The following is a 25,553-nucleotide window of genomic DNA, read 5'->3' on the forward strand; positions in this document are numbered from 1 at the left end:
CCTTGCCCACAGTCAGGACAAATCCTTGTCACCCGCCAGTCCACAGCCGCTCAGACCCAACCAAGCAAACACAGAAACTTATATTGCATACAAACTGTATGGCCGTGGCAGGCTTCTTGCTAACTTTTCTTATATCTTAAAGTAACCCATTTCTAGAAATGTATACCTTGCCACATGGCTCGTGGCTTACCAGCATCTTCACATGCTTCTTGTGCTGGCGGCATCTGGCAGTCAGTCCTTCTGCCTTCCTGTCCTTTTATTTCTCCTCTGTTAGTCCTGCCTATCCTTCCTGCCTAGCCACAGCCGATCAGGTTTTATTTATTGATCAATCAGAACAACTTGACATACAGACCATCCCCCAGCACAGCCAAGTGCAGACCATCTCAGACACCTGCACTCAGGCCCATGGTCCTAATCATCCTCTATGCGGACCTGCTGGGTAACTCCACAAAGAACCCAAGAAGGGCTCCCACAGGACATACAGAACATCCCGCAGCAGTAGGAAGATGAAAAAGCCAGAAGATAAAGTGAAAGCTTGTGAGATGCCATCTTGTGGACTCAATACAACTGTCACAGTCATGAACTCAACTGCAGTTACCCTCACTGGCCCACATAAGACAGGCCATGTTAATAGTCATGGAAAGGGAAGGAACTCATACATCTTACTGTTACACTATTGGCTATGGACAGGTTTGGGAATGGGAGTAATTGTCTCTAATTATATATCCACTAGGCTTCAACAGATAGCTCCATGTAGGTCACAAAGAACAACAAATAGACATGAATGTCAGAAAGTTGTAGGAAAGAGGTGGTGTATGTATATAGGAGTAGCAGTGAAATGGGAGAGGTTGAGATTAAGAGTGGCTAGTATGCATTATGTACATGTATTAAATTCTCAAATAGTAAATTTAATTAAAAATTTTAAAACACATAGAATTATATAAATAGCCATCTGCCTCAATAAGAACTCTGTGCTACTATTCCAGTCAATATTTAGTATTTGTAAGGAGTTGAATGGAAAGTGTGTGTGTGTGTGTGTGTGTGTGTGTGTGTGTGTGCGCGCGCGCGCGCGTGCAGATATGTTTTGTTATGTTTTTCTTTATTTTGAGAATCTCATACTTGTACAGAATGAAATATGATTCTATTTACGCCTAACCTCCCTCTCTAGTCCCCTCAATATCTCCAACACAGCCCTTCCCAACTTCATGCCATTTTTTATTTAATGAATCGTTAAGTTCAGTAGTGCTGCCCATATGTGCATGGGTACAAGGCTGTCACTGGAGCATGGGGAGCCCACCAGTGGACACATCATCCAAAATAAATAAAGAAAGAAATTCTCTCCCCCAGCAATGTTTAATCAAATCTGAAATAGTGTCAGTTAGTGTTCTATTTTGGTCAATACCCTAGTAGAAAAAGATAATGACTTATTGTGTTCTGCATCAGTACTCAAGAATTGACTATGCAGTACATTTTTAAAAATTAAGGTAAAAATGTCAAGTGTCAAGAAAGGGTACAAGCCAAACTGAAATATGTTCTTCTTGAATTTTTATTGTTTCCTAAACTATCAACCAAATATAACTAATAAATATAATGTAGCTATATGTTAACACTGTTTATTAATTACCCTTTGCATTTTTGTAAAAGACCAACTCAAATTATATCTTTTATTAGTATCTGCTGAGTTTCAAGTTGTGAAGGAAATCACAAGCAATCTTAAAGAGTATGGTTTAATATCTTATAAGGTTATTAAATTTGGCTCAGCTAACCTTTGTTAGCTTCCTGCATGTTATTAAGGAAAACTCCCTTTAACATGCTTTACTTATGACTTGTGCTCAGGTCTTGAAGAATTCATAAATGCACTCCTTTTTCAACCTCATTAAATTAGCTTAATGGATTAGTAGATTTCAATAAAAATTTGATTTTATTGAGATTTAAAAAAATATTTTGAGATGATTATAATTACATGGTTTCTCCCTTCCCTTTCTTCCCTCCAAGTCCTCCTATTATGTACTACCCTGCTGTTCTCTTTCAAATTCATGGTCTCTTTTTTCTTTAATTGTTGTTGTTGTTTTTGTTGTTGTTGTTCCTAATTTTAAAAGGTTGTCTCATTGCCTTTTCTCTCCTTTCTCCTTACCTATCTTAATTTTATAAAAGGATAGCACGAGAAGCTTATGCTTTCTTCCTTACCTTCATTCAAGCAGGAAAAGTGTTTTAAAAATTGACTGGATTGACCACAAAGAATTCTACAAACAGAAGTTGGAAAATTGACTCACACTACACAAATGTGTGTATATATATATATGTATATATATATATATATACACCTCTGAGGGGTTTTGTGTGGCCCAAATCTGATTATGTTAAATATTTCCTGAAATTGTATGCTATTGTCAGACTGAATAATCACAAGTAGACATCCAGGTTAAAAATGGAAACACTTTGGTGTACTGTTACAGAGGAATATTTGTTGATGTTTTGAGTGATTATGCAAAAGGTTTTCTCTCTGTAGAGTTTTGATCTGAAAGTTATTAGCCCTTCCTTCCCTTCCATGTTAGCTTTGCTGTTTGTGGAAGGATTTGAAGTTGGATGTAACTGATGGCCATGATGATGGTGTTAATGTAAGAAAAATTTATGTTTAGGTTAGATTAAATTCATTTGCTTGTTCTCCAAGTGAATAAAGAAAGAGAAACAGTATTACAAGTTAAAGGAGCACTATATAAATGATTTTCTTCTTATGTACCTTGAGCACAGATAAAAGTATTTTATAAAAGCCAATAAAAGTGTTCTCTTGTCTCTCTTCCACCATTAGAAAGTAAAAAAAACGTATATATGCACATATGCTTCTGAATTTAATGGTTCTGTCATAGTTGAAGTGCCAATTCTATACAAGTCTGTCTTTAGGTTATCTTGAATTCTGACACTTATTTGATAACTTCATCTCAAAGAACTTGTGTGTGTATGAGTGTGTGTGTGTGTGTGTGTGTGTGTGTGTGTGTGTGTGTGCGCGCGCGTGTGCGCGCGCGCTTCCTGGACCGTGCGTGCTTCCTGGACCCAGGTATTGCCATTTTATTTCACCATGCATATCCAACTGTGTGGCAAGTATTGAGTCACTGATGAAGATTGAAGGGAGCAGTAGGTAAGCAAATCACTAGACTAGTACAGTGACTTTTACTGCTAAGGCAGTTCATTTCTTATGGCTCTTTAAAACAATTCTGATTGGAAGTTTTAGAATAATGGAGGATTTCTCTGAGATTTTTGGTCGGACTAGAGAGGTTGATGAAAACCAAATCATGCAGGGCTTTTTCTTTGTGCTCAATACTACTGTCTAGATTTTGTTGAAGATTCTTTTTTCCTTATTTTCTGTAGTAATTAATTATATGTTTTGTATTTTGGTTCTTGATTAGGTGTGTGTGTGTGTGTGTAAAACTTTTTCTCTGGGATTATAAGTGAGAACATATCAGATTTTCTTTTCTAAAACACTGCAAGAATGAATGAGAAACCTTTTCAGTAGTCACAGCAAAAAAAAAAAAAATGGTAGCTTGAAAACTTTATGACATGACATGTTCAGAAGTGATAGAAAGATACTCAGTAGGATATGGTAGTAAAGATCAGGTTTCTGAACAAGATAAGAGGAAGTGTTAGCAATGATTTAACTTTCTGCTTCCAAAAGAGTATGTCTTATATGCATGCAATAACAATTGATGAAAAAGAGGTCATGAATTTGAAGGAGAGTGGGAAGGGGTGTATGGAAGGATTTGGAGGGAGAAAAGGGAAGGGAGAGATGTTGTAATTAAAGTACGATCTCAAATTAAACAAAAGGAGTATGGCTCTGTATACTACCACATCTACAAACTTCCCTATGTGTAAGCTGTTCATAATTACATGGAATTACTAGTTACTGTTTGCCTTGAATATAAGGATACTATTTAGAAATTTTTTTTAATTATCTTGAATTGAAAACGTAATTATTTGGCTTCCATCCTTTTTGTTTTAACTATCTTAAAATGATGAGTTACCTTTGAATTAGATAATAATGTTCAAAATTACATTAGTTAAATTTTATTGTGAAGCTCTATATGAATATTAAAATATGATAGGTCACTTGCTATATAGTTTGGCTGTGGTAAATAAGGAAACACAGTAAGATGTTGATCAAAAAGAGAAATGTAAAATCAGTGAACTAAAATTGACTTTTTGTTTTCTAGGGGTCCCTTTAGTGTTGTACGGCGATGTATCAACAGAGAAACTGGGCAACAATTTGCTGTAAAAATTGTTGATGTAGCCAAGTTCACATCAAGTCCAGGGTTAAGTACAGAAGGTAAGAGATGGATTTCAAGTAAGTTATTTGATGTCTGGCTTTATTCCATCTCCAAAATCCATTTATCAACCTATCCTCATCTGGGGGGTGGGGAAGCAGAGGGTGTGATATAGTGGGGAAGTGGGTGGAGACAGTCTGAGCTCCATTTGAAACAGTTACTCAGAAATCTAAAAGATAGCATTGAAATATGGAAGGCTTATAGTCATCTAGGATCTTTATGAGCTTGTCTTTTTTTGCTGGAAAGGGAATGAAATATGGACATGTATTTTTTTAGGGTTTAATTTGAGTCCTGTTGTGTGAGATGTAAGGTAGGAATGGAAGTAATTGCAAGAATGATAATTGAAGATTTAGAACAGCCAAGGTCCTTCTAAATATAATTTACTGCCTTTAGGATTACTATCTAGTATAACTAGAAGATTGATAACTTAATTCACATTTGGCTTAATCACATAGTATTTGTGAAAGTTGAAAGGTCAGTAGTATTAGAATTTGTAGGACTTAAATTATAGTTTAAGATATTGTTATATATGTGTGCATTTAAAGTTACTTGTTTTTTAAATATGTGCCATGATTCACACTAAAGGTAACAAAGCTGATTATTATATTGACTTTTCTAATTAGCCTATCTACTAACTCTAGACTTCCACAGCTTTCTTTAGTCTTTTACTTTTTAATCTTAAAGCAGTGCAATTGAGAGCTTAGGTTAGAAAATTCAAGGTGAAGTATCCCATTTGTGTTTTATCCAATTATTTTGTTTTGGAAAGTAGAACCTCACACACTGTGAGCTCTAACTTAATCTATTCCTATAGATTTTTATTCAGGTTGATTACTTTTAAGTATTTTGTGACTCTTAGAATTATTATTATCAATTTAATGTTTTAGAAGATTCCTAAAAATTACTACTTCATCCTCTTCCAGAGGACCCAAGTTTGATTCTCAGCAGGAGGGCTCACAAACCACCTGTAACTCCAGTCCCAGGGGAACTGCTGCCCCCTTCTGGTCCCTGTCAACACCAGCCATGCACTTGGTACACAGACATGCAAGCAGGCAAAATCTCCATATAAATAAAATAAAAATAAATAAATCTTTTGACAAACTGTTTTCTTTAAGTTACTACTAAGAAAGAATTCCTTACTGGTTTGTTTCCAGGTTAAAGGGTATGCATAGCTTTAGATTAAATAAACATGACCACACTGCTGGGGAAAAAGTCTTACAGTAAAGTTTAGATGTTTTATCGTTCATGATTTCATTGTCAGAATTGGCTATTAAATACTTTTAAATATAGGTTATTTTATATGCTTAGCAAAATGTAAAAATTACCTTTGAGTGGACTTTACAGTTGATTTTTTTTCCTTTGAACTATTTTGTTTTATGTTTGGTTGTGTTGTTTGCTTTGTAGTGTTGGGATTCAAATCCCAGGGCTTCAGGTAAGCTAGGCAAGTACTGTTTCTCTTAACTTTTAATTTGCTTTGACCTTCCTAAGTGCTGAAATAATTTTGCACAAACCTTATTATTAAACTAGTAGATGTTTTGAAACTTTAAAAAATGTTCTGATATTGTTTGCAAACTTAATAAGGTTCTAATTTAAAATTAGAAATATTAAATCAATTATGCAATCACCTATATTAAATTACCGTAACAGCAGTGAGATCCTCTTATATAATATTACAGATAATTAAAATGAGCACTTGTAGTTTATTTCTTAGCCCCAAATTTTAATATCAAAGATTTGATTTGTCTTATCATTATACCTAATTCTGTGTCTTTCCAGACTAAAGACATTTTTAAAGAAGATAACTCCTTCCTCATTTGTCTATGGTGGATTATTGACAGATTTCTTTAGTCAGATCTCTGGAATTCTAGACCCAGAATATGAGAGTGAATCTCTATTACCATCTAGAGCATGGTGATTTAATCCTAGAATTTAGGAGGCGGAGGCAGAGACAGGTGGATCCCTGGAATTTCAAGGATATCCTGGTCTACATAATGAGTTCCAGGCCAGCCAAGACTATATAGTGAGACCCTGTCTCAAAAAACAAGCCAAACAAACAAACAAACAAAACCCCCACTTAGTCAGAGGGTCAAACACCAAACTTTAAAAAAGGAAGGTGGATAGTACATATAATTTATTTATATCCCTGGTTTGAAGTTCACACCTTCATTGCTTTGGTGATTAAAAAATGTCAAGTTCTGCCCTGAAAGCAAGACCAAGGAATTCAGTTGATCCTTTATGTCTCTTTGAACCACTTGAAACCTGGTACTATTTTTCTATCAATGTTATACACCTACAGACTTGAAATGATACCCATTTGAATTCTTCATATTACTCATGGTGTTGTCTGGTTTGGGTCAGAATTCAGTGGTATTCTAGTAAAACTATGCTATTGGCATATTCATGGTATTACCCTTTAGTTTTTCCTGTCTTTTTCAGCACAGTGACTTACTGTAAGTTAAGCAAGAAACAGAATCAAATTTCACATATAGTACCATCTCACTTTTTTGTAATGGAAATCCCATACCCTCTATTGCTCTTATTCACACTAGCTTACATCCTTCTGACTTAGCCACATTTTATAAGACGTATAATAGACGTAATAAATACTAAATTATTATATAAAATCTCTCAATATTGACCCCTTCAAGACCTTTCTGCCCAACTTCTTTTCACCCCTTTTCTAGTTACTATAAGCAAAAAATGTCTGGTTCCTTCTCTTCTATTCCATTTATAAATTGTTAGGGTACAAAAATAATCTGTTCCACAGTAAAGCATATAAGATATACAGTATTAAGAAGAAACAATTTTAGCACAGTAAAGTAGAGCCCATAAGTTCAAGTAAGAGTATCTTAGAAATAGCTTTGACTTCTATCTATTTAAGACAATTTCTTAAGCAGCGAATCATTTAAAACTCCATCCTATCACTTATTCTGCCCTTACTCATAGCTCTCCTCCCTTTGGCTTGTGGTTTATTTGACCGTTGTCATTGCCCATTCTCTTCCTGCTACCATATCTTTTTTCAAATATATTATGAACTAGATGTGGTTGAAGAGGACTATAATCTAAAAATTAGGTGGAGGCTGAAAGATCAGGAGTTGAAGGTCATCCTTGGCTACTTAGTAAGTTTGAGGTCAAACTACTACATAAAACCATGTCTCAAGAAAGCAAATAATAACAAATATGAGTACATATGTCTGATGAGGATCACCTGGGAGCATTTTTATAATTTGATCTTATTAGAAAAATATGTAGTAAATTCTATATAAGTAACATACAAATTTAATTTTGAAATAAAATAGTAATCAAGATCACTATGTGATTCAATGAATTTTAAATTTGTATTGCCTTACTGAAGAGTCCATATTATAATTTGAATATTTATTCTTTATTTTTTGCCATCAATATTCTAATGTTTTGTTCAATATGGTTTTTCATATTGCACAAATCCAATAATCCCTTTAAAATAAAAACAGATTTTTATGTATGTGTTCATTTTCCTTTAAGTTTTTAAAAGATTCTGAGAAATAGCACTCCTAAATGGTTTAGAATTTCTTCCTCCTTATGTATAAAGATGTAAAATTGCTTATGAGATGAGTAAAAGGTTTCTACTAAATGAAAGCTAAGTGAATTTATATTAAGGTATTTTTATTGTGGGGCCAGTGAGATAGCTCAGCAGGTAAAGGCACTTGCCTCTCAACATGACAACTTTAGTTTGATCCCAGGAACCAACATGGTAGGAGTGACTCAACTCCTGAAGGTCATGTTCTGACCTACACACACACACACACACACACACACACACACACACACACACACACGCAGAAGAAAGAAAGAAAGAAATGTAATGAAAATTTTAAGATTTTATCTTTATATGTATATATCTGTACAAATGTGTGTATGGGTTTCTGTGGAAGCCAGAAGAAGTCCCCTGGGACTGGAGTTACAGATAGTTATAAGCCACCTGATATGGGTGCTGGGAACCAAACTTGGATCCTGTGGAAAAGCAAGAAGTACTCTTAACCACTGAGCCATCACACCAGCCCCTGATTGGAAGATATTTTCATCTACACATGTACAAAGACACATAGACACATCTTTTAGTGAAATTCCTAGATTATCTTTGAACTTTTAATTAATATATTTTTGTCTCTTATTCTGCTGAGTCACTAATTAGATTTTGTTTTAAAAATAGTATCAAAATTAATTCAGGCAAATAAGGATATTAAAAGATATAAAATAGATAGAAATTAGAAACTGAATTCCAAAGTTCTGAGTTACTTTTATTTTTACCTACTTATTTTGGTGCTAGAGGTTGAAACCATTGCTTTGAGCATGCTAAGTATATGATGTACCAATGAACTCTACTCCCAGTCCATAACCACAGTTTGAATAATGATTTTTTAGTTAAAGATCATCATTTTGTAGGTATTTCCTATAAGTTCAAACATTTCCTCCTAAAGGAAAGAGAAGACCAGTAAAACTCATAAGGCTTAGGAAGCTCAGAAAATTATAAAATTCCCTTTCCAAGGTTCAATAAGAAGTAAGCAATTGCTGGGGAGAGAAAACTGGTAAAACTGCCTCCAAAGCCCTTAAGAAAAGCCTAAGTGCCGGGCGGTGGTGGCGCATGCCTTTAATCCCAGCACTCGGGAGGCAGAGCCAGGCGGATCTCTGTGAGTTCGAGGCCAGCCTGGGCTACCAAGTGAGTCCCAGGAAAGGCGCAAAGCTACACAGAGAAACCCTGTCTCGGAAAAAAAAAAAAAAAGAAAAGCCTAAGCAAACCAATCAAGGATTCACTAGGCACATATAAGAAAGAATACAGACTTAACAGGATTTCTTCCCAATCAATTATTTTAAAGAACAATAATAAAGAGCAGCAACAACAATAAGTCTTGGATAGAATACTTTGATTTTACAGATGATATTATGGTTAAAAATATCCAGTTATAAAAAATAGCCAATTATGAGGTTTGCATGTAATGAAGCTACAACAACAACAATACTATTCATGCACAAGCAGTTGAAAGGAGCAAGCAACTAGGAATTATCCATAAGCAAATGCAGATATTTTAATTAGTTATTTTAATATGCTCACAAAAGTAGAGGAAACCAGTATAAAATGAGTAAAAGAAGGTATGAAAGTAATATCCTGACCAGTAGAAAATATAAGCATTGAGATAGAAACTACACAAGCAAAAAGAAAAGGTACAGAGTAGAAATTTCGAAGTTGAAAAGCATCATCCAAATGAAAAAGCAGCAGATTTGAACAGACAGAAGAAAGAATTACAACCAGAAGACTTGAAGACAGGCTCATTAAGATTATATAGTTGAGGAAAGGGGGAAAAAGCCAAATAAGAGACCTGCAGAAAGCCCTCAAGCATACAAAGTAAATATAATAGGAGTGCTGAGATGATAGGAGAAGAGGAAATAGAATGTTTGAAGAAACCCTTGAGGAAAATAATGACACAGAAGTTCAGTAAACTCTACATAGATAAACCGAAAATATATATTATAATCAAACTGTCAACATTATAGACAAGAAATGTAAACCTACAGAAGAAAGTAGCAAGAAAGAAGCAATTTATCCTAGACAAGGGATCTGCACTAACTACCAGAAGATTTTTCATCTGAAATCATGAGGACTAGATAGCAGTGGGATAGCTTTCAACATCTGAAAGAAAAGACCTATTAAGAATCCTTTATATAGAAAGAACATTCTTCCCCCCCCAAAAAAAAGTATAAATTAAGATATTCTCAGATAAACAAAATTTGAGGAAATCTTGCTGCCTACCTATTGGAAATAATAATAAACTTACCCTACATGAAATTCTTAGGGTAGGTTCTATAGTTTCAACAGAAAGTATTTGTTAATATCCTGAAGCCCTATAGAAATAAAAACCACAGCCGGGCGGTGGTGGTGCACGCCTTTAATCCCAGCACTCGGGAGGCAGAGCCAGGCGGATCTCTGTGAGTTCGAGGCCAGCCTGGTCTCCAAAGCGAGTTCCAGGAAAGGCGCAAAGCTACAGAGAGAAACCCTGTCTTGAAAAACCAAAAAAAAAAAAAAAAGAAAAGAAAGAAAGAAAGACCACAATTAAAAAGAAAACCCTATATATAAAAGTCAGTATAAATACATGTTTTACAACATGACCCCAATATGTAGCATTGGCTGACTTGAAACTCATTATGTAGGCTAGGCTAGTCTTAAATTCACAGAGATCTGCCTGCCTCTGCCTTCCAGGTAAGATTAAAAGCGTGTGCTACCACACTTGGCTATAAATACAGTTTTATTGTACCTACAGTTCTCCTAACTGACTTAAAAGATAACTGCATAAAGTAGCATTATAAAACTATGTTAATAAGACCATTATGCAGTAGTGTCATTTCCAGATTAACTAATAAAAGTTCTCAATATACTAGAAGAAATGACAAGATAATATAAATGCTATAGCTGATAATATCTGTACAACATCAAAGAAGTCACTGGTATAGGAATACAAGAACAAAAAGGGCACAGCAAAGTTTCTAATATAAATCCTACCTTATTAGTAATAGTATTAAATATAAATGAATTAAAACTAATTTCAAGGCAGAGATTAGCACAATGAACAAAAACACATCCTATAATAGATTATCTACAAAAAGCACATTTTATTTTATTTTTATTACATTTATGTGTGTGTGTGTTTGCATACAGTGTGCATGTACACACTCTACAACATGTATTTGGTGATCAGAGGACAACTTTTAGGAGTTGGTTGTCTCCATCCATCATGTGGGTCCCAGTGATCAAAGTCAGGTCATAATGCTTGGCAGCACGCACCTTTACCTGTTGAGCCATTGTTCTGGCTTGAGTCACATTTTAGATTCAAAAGGCATTTAAGTTGAAATGTTAAGAAAAGATTTATAATTCAAACCATAACCAAAAGAAATTTAAAATACCTCTACATAAAATAGAAATTTGTATTTTAATGATACTTTATTTCAGGGCTGAAGAGATAGCTCGGTCAGTGAATTTAAATTCAGTCCTCAAAACCCATGTTAAAAAGTCAGCAGGGTAACTTCTGCTTGTAATCCCTGTGTTGAGTACAGGGTATAGCAGAAACAGATCTCAGAGTGCTCTGACTAGCCAGTCTAGCTGATGAGCTTCAGGTAGGTGGGAGACCCTGTCTCCAAAAGCAAGGTGGCTAATACCTGTGGAGTAACACTCAAGGTTGACCTCTGACTTTTACATTGTGTACCCACTTACACATGAAGAGAGGAGAAAAGGCAGGGAGGGAGGGAGAGGGAGAGGGAGAGGGAGAGGAGAGAGAGGAGAGGGGGAGAGAGAGAGAGAGAGAGAGAGAGAGAGAGAGAGAGAGAGAGAGAGAGAGAGAGAGAGAGAACAAGAACAGGTTGGAGAGAGGGGAGAGATTATAGCAAGGTTACAGAGTTAATATACAGAAGTCTGTTGTTTTGATATATACTAGCAATGAGCTATTGGAATTTGAAATTTAAAATAGAGAACTATTATATTAACATAAATTGAAATGCTTATGTATAAAGTTAACAAGAGTTACATAAAGAAAATTTGAAACTTATGACTTTTTTAAGATTATAATAAATGGGGAGTTGCCGGGCGTTGGTGGCGCACGCCTTTAATCCCAGCACTTGGGAGGCAGAGCCAGGCGGATCTCTGTGAGTTCGAGGCCAGCCTGGGCTACCAAGTGAGCTCCAGGAAAGGCGCAAAGCTACACAGAGAAACCCTGTCTCGAAAAACCAAAATAAATAAATAAATAAATAAATAAATAAATGGGGAGTCTTTCTCATATTTGTGGCTAGGAAGACAGTACTGATCAAGGTCAGTTCTTCCCAAGTTAATCTATAGATTCATTGCATTCCAAAATGTGATTCCAGATTCCAGCTAACTACCTTTTGGATATTGACAAAGTGATTCTAAAGTTATATAAAAAGGGAAAATATCTGGAATAGCTATCATAGTAGTCTAGAAGAACAAAGTCACAAGGCTAGTGCTCAACTCCAGTGCTTACTCTAGAGCTACAGTCATTAGGACTGTGGCTATCAGTGGAAGGATAAATAGATAGACTAGAGCTCAGCAATAGAGCCACACAAATAGAGCCTGTTGATCTTTGACAACATAGAGAGGTCAGTCTGGTGGAAGAAAGGCAATCTCTTTAATAAGTAGAGCTGAAACAAGCAGCCCATCCTCCTGAAAGGCAATGACTCTGGATGGAGATCCGAATAGGAACTAAGCAAGTTGTCTGCACTCATCATTCCTATTTAACATAGTGCCAGAAACAATCACAGCAAGTTGGGAAAAGTTAGTGTATTCATATAGATAGGAAATGAAGAACGGAGGTTTCGTTGCAGATACCATGTGAGTCTGTGTACAAAATCTCTAGGGAGAAAAGCGTATAACTAGTGAAAATGATGATGAAACAAATATACTAAACAATTATATACTGTATGCTAGAAACCGTAGTTAAAAATGCAAAACCATTTAGAATTAGGTAAAACAAAACCAAACTCTTAAACATAAACCTCACAAAGCATATACAAACCTGTTACATTAAAAACAACTACAAAATTCTAATGAAAAGAAACAGTCTCTAAATAAATGGAAGCCAATAATAATCAAAGAAAAAAAAGAAGCTATGAATTTGAGAGTGAGAGGGGATGGTAGAGGCTGGATGGAGGCATGGGACAGGATGGAGGGAAGAAAGGGAAGGGGGAAAGTGATGTAATTCTATATTAGTAAAACATGTATTAGAAATGATACAAAATATTTCTGCTCCTTGGGAAGTCTACTGTGGCTATGTCTAGTAGAGTTGTCTGTTTTAGGCAACATTGCTCTAATTCTGTGCCTTTGGATCTTTGACATAAAAATTGACCACACAGTAATGCCATAAATAAATGAAGACATGTATGCTGTTCATGGATTGACTGCTCAGCATAGCAATGTATCTATTCTCCCCAACAATCTCACAATTTAACACAATTTCAATTTAGTTCTCAGCAAGAATTTTTGTGGGTATAAGAAACCTTATCCTAACATGTTTACGGAAAGGAAAAAAGAACAAAAATAGCAAAAAAAATTGCTTTTAAAAAACAAACATAATAAGGTAGGAAGAATCAGTCTATTCTCATTTTTTGATATTCAGTTGAGTGTGTTAATAATTCAGAGTTAGACACAGAGATTAATAGAACAGTTTGGATTTTACAGAAGTAGCCACAGCACAAATAGAACTATTTTCAGTTTTTACATTTATTCATTTATTCATTGTGTACATACACACATGTGAAAATCAGAGGATGTCTAGATAGAATCACTCACTCTACCACATGAATTCTGGAGATAAAATTCAAGTCATTAGGCTTGGCATCTCAACAGCTCCCAACTGATTTTTGACAGATTTAAACCGAATTCAGTGAAGAAAGCATCTTTTTAAGCAAATGTTAGTAGAGAAATTGGACATCCATAGGCCAAAAGTGGACTTTAGTCTAAACTTGTTTAAGACTTATTCAAAGTGGCTCATAGATTTAAATGTAAAGTTTAAAGCTATATCACTTATATAATATACCAAAAATTGTGTCTATAAAACTAGATGAAGAATTGTTAGACATGATAGCAAGAGCACAATTCATACATTAAAAAACCAGTAAGAAAATAATTCAGTTACAGTTAAGAAAAAGTAATATGTTCAATGTTCAATATCATTATTCACTAGGGAAATCAAAGCCAAAATGACATATTACTACATACTTAGTGGAAAACTTAGAATTAAAAATAATGATACATTTTTCTGTCAGCAATGCAGAAAAGAAATTGTTCTTTCATACATTGCTACTGGGACTATAAAGTGGTGTTATAAATCTGGAAAATCAAAAGTGAAAAATTCTAAGCAAACCCTTTCCATACAACTCAGCCATTAAATTACAAGAAAACATACATCCCAGAGAAATGAAAATATATGTTCATGGCAAGATCATAATCAAGTTTTCATTGTAGTTCTATTCATACTAGGTAAAATTTGGAAAGTACTGAAATACATTACAATGTGCTAATAGTTAAGTAAATTGTGGTACATCTGTGTTGTGGAATACTACTCCACAATAAAAAGAAAAATAGCAATGCATTGAACAGTTTAATGGATATCAAAGAATTGTGCTTCATTTTAAAAAACTACCTGTAAATATCATGTATTATATAGACTCCTTTATGCAAGTTTCAAAGAGATAAAAATTTAAAACTGCAGGACAGAGTAATAATTGTCTGCTATGTGGCATTGCAGTGTTACAGTCAAAATCATGAAATACGATCATTGTGATTTTAAAGGAATAGAATTGGGCTCATTGTGGAGTATCTTTGTGGAACACAACTGATTTCCATTTTGTTGGTGACAAGAATGTGCACATAATGATAAAATGGAATAATTCTACATAAAATGCATTGAATAATTCTACATATAATGCATTAATGCATGTAAAACTGTGAAACCAAAATGAGGTCTATTATTTGTATCAATGTCAATTTCCTGCATTGGATACTGTACTGTGGTTGTATAAGATGTTACCAAGGGAAGGAAGGATTGAGTTAATGATATAAAAAGCCTCTTTGTATTATTTTTGCGCATTTCTGTTAATGTGTAATTATTCTAGAATAAAAGATGTTCCTTAAAAGTTTCTTTGTGGTTTGTACAATCTTCTACAAGAGTAATAATTATCTGCCAAATATTCAAGAGTATAAGAAAACACATTTTAACTGAAGGTTTGGGTTTCTGATAACTCAAATTGGTATGTACAGGCAAATCATGATTGATATAACTGAGAGCATCATCAAACACTGTTAGTTGCTTTCCCTAGGAAACATGAATATTCAGTCATTCTAATTTACATAATGAATTTACATTCATTTTGTAGGATAATTACTGGTTTAGCTAATTAATCTATATCCCCTCCTCCTGCATGCAGAAAGCATGTGAAAACCTCTTCTTTGCAGTGATATTCTTTAGTGTTAGTCTTTCTTCTGCCATGGCATGTATAGAAGTAACACAGCAAATATCCAGATATTAAGGTTTATACTTCAGTTTTGTCATGTAAAATACTATAGAGTTCCTCATCAGTTTCATCATGCATTTATGAAGTACTGGTCACAGATTTAATGAATCAAATTGTAATTTGTGAATTAGGTATTTGAAATGAAAACACCCATTCATCCAAATGTTATTGAATTATTCTGCATGTGCTGCATCCTATGCATGTGAAGCATAAATTCATTTTATTGTAGAGTTATCACATAATCATCTTTAGAATTGATATTATTAAACATGGATTCCTGAGAATCATGAAATTATTGGCTGTGACTAATACTTTAATCACTTTATTTTTTGATAGTTCTATGGAGAAAACAGAAAGGATTTTGTATTAAATGAAATATTTGAGCAAAACTGATTGGAGACCAGCTTCCAGCTAGTTGTATAATTTTCTACAGAACGTCTATTTTCACCATTTCTGATCATAGTTCCCATTTAATTACAGCATGGATCACTGACTAGTATATTCTAAAAGACGATTTCCCCATTAAATTTCCCCCCATACTATTGAAGCATATATTAAAAGCAAAAGGGATTCATGTATTTTTGTATTTCATGCATCTTAGGTAACAGATTTTGTGCTTTTTAGCAAATTACATTGATGCTACATCTTTGGCTATTTTGAGAGAGAGAGAGAGAGAGAGAGAGAGAGAGAGAGAGAGAGAGAGAGAGAGAGAGAGAGAGAAAGTGTGTGTGTGTGTGTGTGTGTGTGTGTGTGTGTGTGTGTGTGTGTGTGTGTGTGTGTTTCTGTCTGCCTGCTTGCCTGGCTGTCTGGCTGTCTATATGGAACCCTGTTTTAAGCTAAAAAGTCAACTTTCAAACAAATGCATCCATTTTTTACTGATTACTTGTGGTGCTGTGGCAATTGTTTCTGGATAGCTACATTTAAAATAAGATGCACATTTTCCTAATGTGAAGTTTCTGATTGTCTTGTTAATCATATCCTGCAACTAGTTCTGTCAGAAATTGCTAATGTATCTCTGAAGTGGAGCAATTTACAGTGACTGTTCTTGAGATCAGCCATGGGGAAAAAGAAAGCTCTGATTTCTCCATACTTTTATTTTACCCTTTAAGAATGTGGAGACAATTTAGTCCAGATTACTTGTTCCTGTAAGTATATGACTGTTTGTTAACTAAAATGACTCAGACTCACTAGGTATAATTCTAGATGTGAACATTTAATATTTAATATGTTGGCTATAATTCTTGATATCAATGTTATAAATGGCTCTTAATCTGATTTTCCTATCTCACTTACTAGATGTGTTGATAAAGAGGCTGTCATGTTTACATGTTTATATATTAGTGCTCTCAAAGCCCTTTGGTTTATATATTCAATTTCATCTTAATGTCACCTTCAGGAAATATAATAGTATGAAAAACTATAAAACAAAAGCCTCTGTTCAATATTTATTCTGAAATAAAATAGTATTTTAAGATTGTCTCACCTCCACCATTTGTAGATTTTTTTAAACTTTCCCTATTTCCCTTGTTTTTGTACAAACAGCTAACTATTCTTTCAGATATTTATTTCATTCTTTACATTATGTGATTTAGAGAATTCCTCTGGAAGCCATAAAAATAGACGATGATAGATATTTTGGTAGGTTGGTGGATGCATAAACCCTATTAGGTGGAGATGGGAAAAATTCTATAAAATAAGTATGAAAATTTGGCAGTATAGTTGATGATTATAATATTTATGTCTAAATTAGCTGAGAGCAATTCATATATGTTTGAGTTGCTGTTATTATGGCTAAATGAATAGGCATTTAAAATAACCTAAGAAATCATCTTTTATTATTAAGGTGGTCCTACAGAGGTTTGCATTATGTAATTGAGTGTATATTTTAAAAACAAATTCTAACTTAGTAAGGAGTGCATCTATTCAAAATGATTATTGCACAGAAGAGAAAGGGGCTATTGCATTATATTATGGATGAGAGTTTTTATTAGCCCTACCCAGAATCTTATTATGGACCACTGAAATATGTGCAGAAATCTTCAGGATGCCAAACAAAGGGAGTGGGGCCTGTTGTATAGCACGGAAGATCTATGTAGTTCTCAAAGATCAGACAAAACAGAATTTTTTATTTTGCTTTTATTGATTAAACAGTTGATCTCATCAATTATAAGGCAAAGAATGGTCGTTCAGACTGTCTGTATTTGGCCTTATCATAGATAAGTGAATGAGAAGGAAAGGTCTCTTCATTTCAAGTTGTTTTCCAAAACATAAAAATTGGTAAATTTATTAACTTTTGCTATTTTTCCAGGATTATGGGGTTTAAGTAAAATTTAACAAATGTTAAACTGTAAAGACTTTGAAAGGATATTAATATTCACTGCATCATTTTTATATTTCTAATTTATACAAGAATATATTATTAGTCCTGGTTTTCTTTGGCAATGTTTAATATATACAGTCTGGCCTCATTATTCATGGACTCCATATCACTAGATTCATGCAAACACAGTACCAAACAAGTACAGACTTTTATCTTGTCAAGAGTCTCTAAACAGTATAATTCAACAACTACTTAGGGTTTGAAAATAACCTGGAGATGATTTAAAGTACTGGATACCCTTTAACATTGTCCTAATTTCAGTAATATGATGGGCATTTAAAGAAACATAGGCAGTCTGTCCCCTTGAAATTTGAAACATTTGGGGATAGTATGGGAGTTACAAATTTTAAGTGGTAACATGTATTACTTTTCAACAAATAAAGAATTCAATTTGATGGTGAAAAAAGAATTTAGAGAATTGCTACTTGAATTTTCACTCTGTAACAGTTATTCTTCAGAATAGGGGTTACAAGTGTTCTTAAGTGTTTATAAAGACTTCCACACAGCATCCAGCATAGGTACTTCCAAAGGAACAAATTTCTAAATTCATCTTCTCTCTTATTATTTCTAAAGTTGCTATGCTTAAGAAAATGCTCATGATGGATATGCAATTTTTTCTCTCATATTACCTTCCATAATATTTTATTGTCTCACATTACAATGAGTCTTCTTCTCTCTCAACTAAAATATTGTAGGGTGTTGCAATATCTATAAAGGCCTCTAGAATGCTGGATAAAGGAACACGTTGAAAATTGGCATCAGGATTGAAAAGGGGAATTAGTTAGATTTATTCTCTGTTTACTTTCAGTAAAATTCATGGAACACAATCAACATGCTATCTGGTGAATCACTGAAACTAATTATTTATTAAGTCATTATGGAATTCATAGTATATAAACCAAAAAAAAATTCTCTTACAAAGTATCAACTATTTCCATCTTTTTTAAAAAACAATAATGGAGTTGCATCAATAGAGAAAAAACAACATATAGAATTGAAGAAATATTTGCCAACTATGTATCTGGCAACGGATTATACTCAATTACATATATAACCTGAAATACATACCCTAAATAAACCTAATTTTAAAAGCAGGCAAAAAAGCCATATAGAGGCCATACCTGGTTCAGCAGGTAAAGGTTCTTGCCTGATGACCTGAGTTCAATACTGTGAACACACATGGTAGATGAGAAGAATGTACTTCTGCCAGTTGCACACGTGCTTTGTGACACATGCATACTCACACACTTATGTGCAGGCATGTATGGGCACATTGTTCAATTATAAAGGAGAATCCGATCCTTCATTTCTTGCAAACTGGTTGGAGTTGGAGGACATATTGTTTAATGAAATAAGTCAGCCAGAGAATCACAAATACTTTATGTCCTTCCTTTAAAACAAAGAAGTCAAACTGAAAACAGTATAGTATTACTGGAGTTACAGAAGGATAAGCTAAACTTTTAGGGGTAGTTAGAAACAGGGAGATAAAAGGAAGCTGGATTTGATTAGTATATATTTGCATTTATTGAAATACCATACTTGGCCTCATTAAGTAGAATTAATACAAGTTAATAAAAATAAAATAGTAAAATGTCTTATTCAGATGTAATTTATATACCATAATATTCAGTCCTTTAGCCTGTATATTTGTGATTTTCACTGGTGCAACTCTTATTTCTAGAACATTTCATCAAACTTTTTTTTTTTTTTTATTCTTTTCGAGACAGGGTTTCTCTGTGTAGCTTTGCGCCTTTCCTGGAACTCACTCTGTAGTCCAGGCTGGCTTTGAACTCACAGAAATCCGCCTGGCTCTGCCTCCCGAGTGCTGGGATTAAAGGCGTGCACCACCACCGCCCGGCCATTTCATCAAACTCTTAAACATTTTGCCTTTTGTTGACCCATGATCCTTCAGCTGCCCACCTGTCAACCTTGAATCTACTTTGTCTCAAATGGATTTACACATTTTGGACATTAATGGAGTCATGCCATAGGAGACCTTTAATGACTGCTTTCTTTCACTTAACATGTTTCACAAAATGCATTTACACATTGTAGATTGGATCCGGTTGCTCTGTTGTCCATTTTGTGGCTCTACCACATTTTATATATCTATTCATTAATTGAATGTAGATGCAACCAACCGTCTTATTAAATAAGAAACACAGAACCAATGCAAAGAAGAAAGCCAAGAGATCAGAGCTAAGAGCCTTACTGCCTGCTGCAGCTAGCCTCTTCAACCAAGAGACCTCTCTGAAAAGGACCTACTTCCTGTGTGTTTGTCTTTATATAATCTCTCTGTTCTGCCTTCTCATTGGTTGTAAACCCAAACACATGACTGGCTCGTCACTGCCTGTCTGTAGAGATTTGCAGATCTTCTATGATTGGTATTGAGATTAAAGGTGTGTGTCTCCAATGCTGGCTGTATCCTTGAACACACAGAGATCTACCTAGCTCTGCCTACCAAGTGCTGGGATTAAAGGTGTGCACCACGAATGCCCAGCTCTGCTATGGCTTGCTATTAACTCTGACCCCTAGGCAACTTTATTTATTAACATACAAATAAAATCACATTTCAGTACAAATAAAATATCACCATATTTCCCCTTTTCTATCTTAATAAAAAGAAAAAAGGAAAAGGTTATAACTAACATAAGAAAAACTATATACAAAAGTACAATAACTATATACAATATATACAAGTAATAAATACCTAAACAATGTCTAGTCCATTTGTATTTGACAAATTCAGAGAAAATAATTCCATTATCTATCCTATTTTGCTAAGTCCAAAATGTACCTAATTCACGTTCTATCCTAATTAATCTTCAACTATAACTAACTAATCTTCAACTCCCTCAGAGACCCAAGAAGGAAATAATATTACCAAACAAAAATAAAAACAGGAAGTGCATGCAAGCAACTTCCAAAAAATTTGTGAGTTGACAGAAACAGCCAGTTGCCTGGACAGTCACCTGAGGTTTTTCCGCAGTGTTGGGGCATCATCTTCAGCCTATAGGCTTAGCGTATCTGACAGACTCATTTGTGAAGTAGGATGTACACAAGGTCAACAGTTCAACCTCACATTGGGTGAGAGCAGTCCATGTACCATAAGCACCTGAATTCCACTAGTGTCCTGTCATGATTCAGGATTTTAAATTCTGGAAATTGTTGATGGTTTTTGAATTCAGCTGTCCATTCTTCTTGGCTGTATATATATGGCTTCATCTCAGCATCCCGTTCTTCTCCACATCCCTGTATCAAATGCCAGTCTACTATTGAGAGGTATGAGCTTAGTTACTCTTCAAGAATAACTGTTTCAGCTGCTGTTCCATTGCACAACAGAAGCCATCGGCCCACTGCCTGTTTAGCTGCCTTTGAAGAAAAGGGCACTGTACCTTTTCCGGATTGCGAAGGCCACTTCAGGGATAGTGCCATTTTGTCCTGGCCTCAGAAGATGCCTTTTGATAAAGCCATAACCATACTTGTTTTGGCAAGAATCAGTAGTCCTTTGTTTCATGTCCTGTCTGTCCATTTTGTCCTGTTGATTCAAGGATACTTTGTTGCCCAGTGGCTAACTTTTGCCACAATGAAAGGTAACTCCATATGCAGTTTCTTCAATGCCCATATTTTCTCTGAAGTAGATTGGTACTGCCAGGAGCTGACATGTCTCAAAAAAGAAAAATTTTCTAAGTTGTTAGAACATTTTAAATGCCATATTCTGTAGATCTCTGAAGAGTTTGAAGATGACCTGTCTGTCTAAAATATATCTGCTCAATCTTGAAAACATACCTAATATGACTACAAGTTCTATTGTAATGTCTAACTACTAACTTCCACTTCTTTATATCCTAATAGTTGGTAATAATAACATTCAAGGATCAGAAAATTGCATTACATTGTTAAATGAATGATATAAGTATAATTAGAAATATACATATAGCATTTTCTAACAATATCAATTTCAATATATATAATTTGTATACAATATAAAACAATCCAATCCAATGTAAAGTATTTAAAACTAGTAATTGTCTTTTTCTTCCTTTCTTTTCTTTTTTTTTAAAACAAGAACCTTAAATCTAATCTCCTTTGCTTAGCCTTTTTCCTAACCCTTGACAACAACTTGTAACCAACCCCCCTAAACAATGAAAATTATCCCAGACCCAAAACCCATTAAAAAGACCAAAAAAACCACCTGCCCCATACCACCTCTTTGGGAATGTGGGCGTCGTATTCTTAAAATTGCTTCCTGCTGGGTATGGGCGAAGTTATCTTTATCCTGAAAGAAAAATTTTAGGTTAATTGTCAAATTCTAGGAAAGGTAACTATATCCTTCGTTATCCAGTCTGTGTATAATGCCAAAGTTCAGGGTTTATCTCAAGTCCTTATTCAAGTAGTCTTTGAGACTGGATCATCTCAGCTAGCCCTCTCAAAATTGCTCTGAGCACTTTGTAGTCCAAAGCTGATCTGTAGATGATGTTTGTCAGCTTAATGATATTATTATTGTCCATGTGGAATTGTTGTTGTGGGGCCCCATCTTCTTTCTGGAGACTTCAGTTGATGTTAGGCCTGGCTGTGATTTCCTGTAGAAAACTGATAAGAGACTCGAACACAAAGACATATATATGCAGCTAATTGAAGCCTTTTTTCTAAAATTAGTTAGTACTCTATATGACCATTCATATCTTAACAAAGTTTAAAATGTATATATATATATATGTATATTAATCTTGTAAATTTTGATATAAATTTTATACTTTAAGAAAAGTTTAAAGAATCAGAATAGAATCAAAGAGTTGAGATTAGTAATAGAATTGTCCCTTAATTAATTTGGCTTTTCTCCTGTCCCATAGCAGAAGATGGCTCTTTTCTTCTGGCATGATACAGGGAGTTTGCATTTTCCTTTTTTTTTTTTTTTTTTTTTTTTTTTGGTTTTTCGAGACAGGGTTTCTCTGTGTAGCTTTGTGCCTTTCCTGGGACTCACTTGGTAGTCCAGGCTGGCCTCGAACTCACAGAGATCCGCCTGCCTCTGCCTCCCGAGCGCTGGGATTAAAGGCGTGTGCCACCACCGCCCAGCTCTGCTATAGCTTGCTATTAGCTCTGACCCCCAGGCAACTTTGTTTATTAACATACAAATAAAATCACATTTCAGTACAAATAAAATATCACCATATTTGAAGATTGGTATTGGACCACTTTATAAGCTGACAAGTGGAATGCTGCTGTTAACATTAATATACTAGCAGTCTTCATGCATGGTTTTTTTACTTTATGTATCCATCTATTCAGCAATGTTTCTTTGTAACTCTCAAACTAACACTTATGGCACTTTTGTGATCATCCACAGACCTGCAAAGCATTGCAATTTTTGAATTGCCCAACACTTGGGTTCCTAGTTGAAGTTAAACAGTGCAGTTCTTTTCTTCCTTTTTTGGCTCTCATTCTGTAAATGAATGTCCTTTTCAAGGTCTATTTAGTTCCACGCTTCACATTTTTGTGCTTTTTGCTGTTGACTTGGCTGCTTTAAAGTGGCCACCAAGTGTAGTGCCAAAGTATGGCCTAGCATTCCTTAATGTAAGAATGCTATTATGTGCTTTTACAAAGGAATTGTATCCTTCAGATATGAGTTACAGAGCTGTTGGCCATGAGTTCAGTTACCAAATTAATATATGTGACAAAATGTATCTTTACACAATTATATAAAGGATTATGGATTGATCACTTGACCAGAAATTTGTGACCAGAAATTCACAGGAACCTAGCCCTCTATTTCTTCTGAAGAGCAGTGGTTCGACATTTATCCCATGTATGGGCTGACTGAAAACATAAGTACTATGAATAATGAAAACTCAGTTGTATTTGATTTTTCATGGATATATATGTTCAAGTTCTCTAGAATGTATGTTTAACAGTAGCATTGTAGTATGGGGATATAGCTTAGTTGTAGAAGTTTAACTAGCATTTGTAAGACTCTAGGTTCCATTCCCACTATAGGCAAAGTAGAAATAAAAGGGTAGCATTGCTAGGTTATATAATAGCATCTTGTTTTCATGAACAAGTTCCTCAGCCTTTATACATACAAAAAACAATAAGATTCAAAGTTAGGTTGAACATTGTTATAGTCTACCAGTTACAAGGAAATGGCTTCATTGTTGGGCAGGTATGGGAATTGCCCTGGTTTAGACACCCATAACACATAGAGTGATTATCTTTTGTGACACTTCAATATGAATAGCTTTCAAGCACCCCTAAAGAGAAATGCCCAATTTCAAGGAACAGTTACAATTTTCCTAAAGTGGATTCCTTGTTTGTTCATTGTATCAACTTTTTCCCACCCGTCTCACCTCCCCATGCCCAGTTCCTTCATGGCCAATTTACAGCATTGCATCTAGAGTGCTTAAGCCTTATGTAGGAACTTGTTAAGCCTCGAAGGAGGTTAAGGCATTATTTTTAGGTTGACAATTTTACACGAACTCAACCCTTCCAGTAGCATGAAAAAAAATGAGTATATAATGAAAGCATTTTAGTAACAAGTATCAAAAAGAGCAGTGTCTATAAACAGAAGCAGTCTGTGCTTCTGTTTGTAGTAAAGATTGTACCCATACCCAAATGATATGCACATTCTACATTTTAAAGAGCTATCATGTACTGGTCATTTGCTATTTGAAACTCCAGGCATGTTAGTAGGTGCTGCTTATGTATGTTGTCGTATTTTATCTTCTGAAAAAAATACATTGTGCAGTTGCAGATTAGAGAAGTTTAAGAACTTTTAAATTGATACATGGGACATTATAGAGCCAGGTGAATCTTCAGTTGGTCTGTGTTTTGGACCCCAAGCCTCTGTTTTAGTCACATTTCATACTGCTGTCCTACACTTTATATCACAGTGCTCAGATACTCTTGGCTTCACATATGCCACACCTCAAAACAGAAATGTATATACATGAAATAAAGGTAGGGATATCTTTTTCTTGATTTTTCCAGTTTAATTTACTCTTACCATCTAGAATTGTGCCTATCACAAAATAGACACTTGGTGAATATTTACTCAGTGAATAAAGAAATACCATAAATTTTCTTAATGTATTGAGGATGCTAGGGATACTACAGTAAAGCAATGGTGTGGTATTAATAGTACATGAAGATTTCGACTTGTTGGTGAAGGTTGTTGCACCTCTAAAAGTTTAAATGGTTATGTTACATTTTTATGGTCAGTACTCCAAAAGTTGAACTATAAATATATATGATTCTAATACTATGTATCCCCTTTAACCTGGCCAACTCTAGTTTATCCAAACCACTTTTTTTGTGCAAGTTTGTTCTGTAGCGTTCTATAATTAGGTCATATAATCAGTTATGGTAGTAGCTGGTGACTCTTCTCATACTATAAGAAGTCCAGTCTAGGTGTCCCCAAAGTAAACCCTGCAAAGACCCCAGAGGCAGATCGAGAATGGGCAAAAGACTTACAATATTTCAGGATTAAAAAAGAAATTTACTCACATGGTCAGTAAATTAGTACACAACTTAATCATCAGAAAAATCCAGGTTAAACCACAAATTGATAGCACTGCATTACTAACAGAATGGCTAACAGTGAAAACAACAATTCCAGTGTCAGTGAGGATGTAAATCAACCAGAACTTTTCTAATGAAAACATAAATTTGTAAACTGGAAGTATCTACCAAAGCTGACATACATACCTATTGAGTTTGTAATTAGTTTAGCATTGCCATTCCTTAAGTGTATACCCAATAGAAATACTTTAACATATATCCACCAAAAATTAAAAGTGTGCAAGTTTGGTATA

At 34.6% G+C, this 25,553-nt stretch overlaps 1 protein-coding gene across 12 annotated transcripts in view; it reads left to right on the forward strand.

The window, feature by feature from the left end:
• Positions 1-25,553, forward strand: part of Cask (calcium/calmodulin dependent serine protein kinase) — a 341,951-nt gene that overhangs the window by 62,937 nt on the left and 253,461 nt on the right. For 7 of the 12 annotated variants that reach the window (XM_028875904.2, XM_028875907.2, XM_028875911.2 and 4 more), the window contains exon 2: positions 4,206-4,318. In XM_028875904.2, the coding sequence (XP_028731737.1) occupies positions 4,206-4,318 (113 nt within the window). Of the gene's footprint in view, positions 1-4,205; positions 4,337-25,553 lie in introns of all 12 variants that reach the window. The other 5 variants (XM_028875901.2, XM_028875900.2, XM_028875905.2 and 2 more) reach the window with 1 other exon arrangement.

This window comes from Peromyscus leucopus, chromosome X (genome assembly GCF_004664715.2).
Source record: "Peromyscus leucopus breed LL Stock chromosome X, UCI_PerLeu_2.1, whole genome shotgun sequence".
Taxonomy (NCBI): Eukaryota; Metazoa; Chordata; class Mammalia; order Rodentia; family Cricetidae; genus Peromyscus; species Peromyscus leucopus.